Below are 5,882 nucleotides of genomic sequence, written 5' to 3' on the forward strand. Positions count from 1 at the left end.
ACTAGTTCTACTTTTCATGGAGTTACAATCATCTTTCTGTCGCCTCCAGTGCGCAACTGCTAATGAGTGATGATAGAAATTAGTGGCACAGGCCTTACAGAGATGTCCAAACGTTACGGATACTGTAGACAAACATGCAAAAAAACTCAAATAAGACTTGGTGTTCATCGGGGCCTTCTCTAACAGCAACACAACTGAGCAACCATGAGCTAATAAAACACTTTAAAAGCTGCTTTCCTATTTAAACTCATATCAAGGCCCTCATCAACACTGAACTTCCATGAATAGGTTTTTAGCAACGAATTTCATGTCAACCGTGCAGGAACGAAACAGTGCACCTGTGCTGAAATAACATGGGCTGCAAGACCAAGGTGTGACATTTAGGGAAAGTCTTTATTTTTGAATATTTACAAGGAAAATTATAAAAAATATATTTTTAAAGCTTTGGCAAATATTTTACATTTAGACAATTTATTTATTTTCTTTGTTCACATCGTGGAGCCACTGCAAAGATGGAGATCATGACCACAAATTAGGATAATAAAATATATGACGTACAGAATAGCCCTTGGTTTTATAATGAAAGATCACTGACAGACTGGCAACAAGGTATTTTCAGTCCTGCAGTCTCCATAAGACAATATACAGCCGAGACATATGAAGTCATTTAGTTGAAAAAACTATCAACCAGTGAGGGGAGAAGCTGATGCGTCCATGCGAGCTTACATTCATGAGGCCCAAAGGCGTGTGAATAGTCCCGTGTTTCACCGTAAGCTACAAACAGCCAGAGGAACAAGCCATTAGTGTTCAGACTTACTGTTGGAGCTGTTCAAATGAGTTCAGTTAACTGGGTCTGGTAATTAAGGTGGTTTAAATCCCGGTTATGATGATGAGGTAGGGAGACTGAGTCCATGCACACTATTCAAGTCTTCATGTTGCTGCTGCTGCTGCTTGCTCAAGGGACTGGGTGGTTTTCTGTCTCCTGTACGACACAGAACAGAAACAGAGTGGGTTATTATTTATTCTGCATCTGAATAATAAATAACTCTCTCTACACATTGGAGCAAATCTGACCTGTTTCGAATTAACTGTATTTAGTAAGACACAATTACCAACAAGAAGCTTTTATGTATTTTATTTTTTTTTATCACATTAATATTCTAATATACATTTTATGTGCGTAAAGATGACTTCGGACCACCTAGCAGGCCTGACGCCGGCCATGTTGCGAAGGTCAATATTTAATAATTGGCGTGTAATCAGAGTTCATTGGGAATTTTGGTAAATGTTTACACTCGTCATGGTCACTGCTTATTGCTCAAGTGTGTGCGCATGAGAAAGTGATGGGGGAAGGAGAGAGACAGGAGCCTGAAGCCCTATGCGGCATTTTTAAATAATAATAATAATAATAATAATAATAATAATAATAATAATAATAATAATAATAATAATAATAATAATAATAATTAGGCCTTCTGTCTCCCAAACACAGTTGTTATCATTTTTCATATTTAAACACCCCCCTCCATGTCCTGTACCTTCTCGGGCCTGGTGCTTGAAGGCCATCGGCGAGTGGATCTCCCCTGCGTGCATACTCATCCCGCTGCCTGGGTGGGACAGGGCCGGGCTCTGCGCCTGCCAGTGGTGGTGGCCCGGGGCCACGTAGCCGCCTGCTGACCCGCTGTAGACCCCGTACTGGTTGGTGGGAGAGTAAGCACACGCTGAGACATAACTGGACAATGTCGAGGAAGGCTGTGGGCAAACACACAGACGGACAAAATAAATCCCCAAACGCACTGGAAGTCAAATTGCATGTGACAGCGGCATGTGGCCCACAGCGGAGGTTCTCAAAGACGGTGTCTGAGCAGTTTAGAAGAAGAGGCAAACAACATGACCATGTACACCACTGTGTGCAGAGCACTTTCCAGTGCCAGTACAGAACCAAACAGTTAATCAGAGATAATAAAATCTTTCAGAGGAGTCTGACGAGGACAATGTTGTCAAATAGAAGTTTGTCCCCTTTAATGAATCTGGTTTAATCGTTTAACAACCCCTCCACATGCCTCAGTACCGAGAGCTAGAGGATTTATTAAAGGCCTCTGCCCACTTTGGCACTAAACATTTGAAAAGTTTCCGATAATGAAAATTAAATGGCGTCGACATGACATTACAGAGTCTGCATAGCTGTACTGCATTTCTACAGAAACGTTAAAGTACAGTACATGTACAAACATATAGATTTTTACCTGTGCGTATTTTATGTCGGCGTCAATGGCTGACTTGTCAATCCCGTTGACCGTGTGAGCTGCTGGGAAAGCTGCTCTGTTGACGCTACTCCACTCCTCCATTTTTGGTGGATACCCCTCCGTCCCAGCAATGGCTGATTTAGAAACAGTAACTTCATGTCAGATATGTATAAAAGGGAAAATGTCCAAGCGTGAAAGACAATGCAATCCCCCCCAAATCCATCTCAAATTAAAACGTTTAGTTCATTTGACCTGACTGGCCTATTAAACAGAATTCATTTTCAAAGCCTATGTTTCTGAAATGGTTTTACAGATATATTAATTCATATTGATGCACGTTAGAATATAGTTATATATAATGTATTTATTATTTATTATGGCTAATTATTAATATATTTTAATAAATAATTATTTAAGTATAGAAATGTGTCCCTATTATATTATAAATTAGATGCTAAATTAAATATATTTTTTATTTTATTCTTCATTTTTTATTCTTTATATTTTTTTAATTTCTGAAGGATACATTGCACCCTTAATTTACTTATTGTTATTGTAGCCAATGAAACCCATTTTATTTACACACGTTTGCGTAAAAGAAGCAATATTCTCTTATAAGTAGGTTAAAAAATTACAAATAAATACGTAGGTAGTTGTACAAAAATAAATGTGTTGGCTCTTGTGTCACACAAAATGTGCACATTGCCAGGGCGACTATAAAGTGAGGTTGGTTAAAAGAGCAGAAAGGCCAAGTCAAATGTCTGTGATGACTACTTGAAGGATTGGAGGGGATATGGCAGGTGAGGCAAGGTGTTTGCAAATGCCCCATCCTATGAAAAGGCCTATTGAGAGTGGTGTTGCTGCCTTCTGGCTGAATGTTGCAACAGAGGCCTGTACACCTCCAAATGGACACACCGTCCTGCTTGTTGCTGGAACTGGTTGTGCGGAGCCATGAGGCAATTCATCATGCAGAACAACACACTAATACCCCGCTGCACAGGTTTTCTGGGCTCCTTTTTTTGTGAACGCTGAGAGCTAACATCTGACACTGTGTGGCACAGAGACGCAGAGGCCTTAAGACTGGCACAGAGCAGAAAGTGGACGTGTTTTTCCTCACCTGCAGGATCCATAAAAGCTCGTATACCGAGGATGTTGCTGACTGTGTGCGCAGAGGGCCAGGCCCTGGATATGCTCACATGTCCCGCCGTCACCGGTACTCCAGGAGGGCTGCTCATTTTAGGCGACATGGTGTTAGGGTAGGAATAAGGGTATATGTGGTTGTAGGAGAGCCCGGCCTGCGCTGTGGCTTGCTTACTGCTCTCATACTGGTTAGGCTGCGAGAGATTCCCAATCTTGTTGCGTAAAATCCTGCTGATCGAGCTCACCGACGGCACGTTGTACTTGTCACACACTCCATCTGCTAAAAGTCTGTCCCGGATCTCCCAGGCAAAGATCCCGGGGTCGTTTTGTTTGTATTCCCTGATATTTTTCACCACGTTAGGCGTTGTGACCCGTGGTTTGCTTCCACCAATGGCACCTGGCAAGATGGAGCCCGTCTCGTTGTAGCGCGCTAAAATCTTGCTCACGCAGCCGTGGGAGACTCGGAGTTGTCGGCTTATGTCGCAGGGTCTGATTCCGAGTTGAGCCAGCTCCACTATTCTTAACCGTATGGCGTTGGGCAGGGGTCGCCCATTGACGAACACGCCGCCCAGCTGGTTCACTTCTCCATAGGTTTGCTCTACAAGGAGAAGAAGATCACACGTTGCACATTTAGCCCAAAGAATATAGAAAATAAAATGAAATAACCTCCATTTATTGAAATTATAATGACCCATAATCTGTTATTCAGAGACAACTGCAGAATGCTCAGCCTGCAGTAGTTTAACACAGACAAGCCTCCTGAAATTTGCAACATAAACTGAGGTTGCAGAGTTGTATAACACATCTCAGACTAGTAATCTCTGGCTGGTAACCGCTATTTTGTAACTTCACAGAAGTGTGTAAACTGTTTGGCTGGGTTTACCATCTGCCGTCCCCGCGTACACAACAACAACAACAAAAAGAAAAAACATTAAAAATGGCGAGCTGGAGGAATGGACAGTCGAGAGCTCTTCAAAGAAACGTCTTTTCATGGGGAAAATTTGCTGGTGTGGTTCCATTTAAGATTTAAAGCTTTAAAACCGACAACAGCGTCTGCGGAGCAGAGCTGGAAAAAAATCCCTCACGAAATAAACTTGACAAGCTGTCGCCAGAAGACACTCCACTTGCACATTATCTGAACTTGGAGAAAAAAAAACAACCCCAAATGCTTATTTCTGTCTTTACGCAGGCGTGTCGAGTGTGTCTACGCTTCCCTTAAGCCCCCCTGCCACTGAAGCGTGCAGATGGTAACGCAGGCTTACCCATTTGCCTATACGTTTCAAGATGCTGGTGGAATAGGTGTCCTGTCGAATTGCTGAACGCGTCCGAGCGAAGGCAGAGAAGGAAAAGGGAGCGGGAGAAATAAGCTCCAGAAGAGGAAAAAAAAAAAATAGACCTCTTTAAATCTCGTCCGAGTGCACCGTGCCTCTGTCTGGATTTGGAAGCAAGTGACTGCAAGGTACAATGGCACCAAAGTGAACTTCAGCCGATAAAAGCAAATTGGAGTTATCCCTGGGAGTCCGGAGCTTGCTGGACTTAATTTGACGCGTCCTCCACGTCAATCTTCTCGCTGTGCCTCTGCTTTGGTCTCATTGGTCGCTCCGCGCTGGAAACTCTGTCAGCCAATGCAAACCCCATCCGGTTGGAGTTGCAGCCTCCTTGAATATTTTGCATAGGGGAAGTGGCAGAGAGAATGGGAAACTTTTCATCCAACGTGCAGCCCTCTGGTAAGAAGTTTTCGACATCATAGGGGATATAAACAAGGATGAGAGAGCGGGGTGGAAGGGTCGCCGGGTGTAAACATTCCCCTAATTGCTTACCAAGGCTCTCAGCTCGAAAATTAAAGCTCAGCCACTTGTACCACGCGTGTCGGTGAAGTGTGTATGATTGTGCGCATCACAGTGAGCTGTGATAAAACCAGGGGTGCAATTAAGTTTCCGCTTCTGTTTAACTGATATTCAGGATGTTTTCAATCACCTTTACACCCGATTCACATGAAATACAGGCAAACTAAGGGATGTGTGGTGCGCTGTGAATTTACTGAAATAGGTATGTGTACAACTTAATACATTTCACATTATGCATCAGGGAGGAGACTTTTATAAAAGGCGCTTTATCCTTTATGTGCCAAAACTTATTCACCTGTGTGGTGGTGGTTAGTTCACATGCTACACACCTACAAAAACAAGATGCACAGGCCTGCTTTTTCAATTTGTTGCTCTCTTAATAATTCATAATTCATATTACTGTTTATCCATTAGGTTTATTTTCTGTGCACTTGTTCATTGACTGATGATGTAAGCGAGCGGCACAGGACACACTGATCACACTGATCCCTCAGAATCGACTCATTTGATTATCAGAGAGAAACGGGAACTGGCACTCCAGACCACGCTTGAGTCTTTTTTTTTTTTTTAATAAGCCGGTGTCAGAGCATCAAACGTGCGGAGGGGCTCATGTAATCGATCCCTCTGTAGATCTCCGTGCTCCCAGACT

The 5,882-nt window shown here is 42.9% G+C and overlaps 1 protein-coding gene across 1 annotated transcript; it reads right to left on the reverse strand.

Moving 5' to 3' along the window:
• Positions 1 to 374: 374 nt before the first annotated feature.
• On the reverse strand, positions 375 to 4,982 carry pax1a (paired box 1a). The gene is made up of 5 exons (XM_026355973.2): positions 4,649 to 4,982; positions 3,364 to 3,984; positions 2,247 to 2,380; positions 1,539 to 1,752; positions 375 to 982 (listed from the first exon to the last, which is right to left on the reverse strand). The coding sequence occupies exons 1-5, from the start codon at positions 4,650 to 4,652 to the stop codon at positions 882 to 884; spliced, it is 1,074 nt and encodes a 357-aa protein (XP_026211758.1). The 5' UTR covers positions 4,653 to 4,982; the 3' UTR covers positions 375 to 881.
• Between the last annotated feature and the right edge of the window lie 900 nt (positions 4,983 to 5,882).

The sequence above is a fragment of the Anabas testudineus genome, chromosome 12 (genome assembly GCF_900324465.2).
Source record: "Anabas testudineus chromosome 12, fAnaTes1.2, whole genome shotgun sequence".
Taxonomy (NCBI): domain Eukaryota; kingdom Metazoa; phylum Chordata; class Actinopteri; order Anabantiformes; family Anabantidae; genus Anabas; species Anabas testudineus.

Excerpts from the sequence above, each read along its gene's own strand:
- pax1a (XM_026355973.2), bottom strand. Across the intron at positions 1,753-2,246 it reads CCGACATAAAATACGCACAG|CCTTCCTCGACATTGTCCAG; the intron begins GTAAAAATCTAT and ends GTTTGCCCACAG. Across the intron at positions 983-1,538 it reads CAAGCACCAGGCCCGAGAAG|GAGACAGAAAACCACCCAGT; the intron begins GTACAGGACATG and ends TGTGTCGTACAG.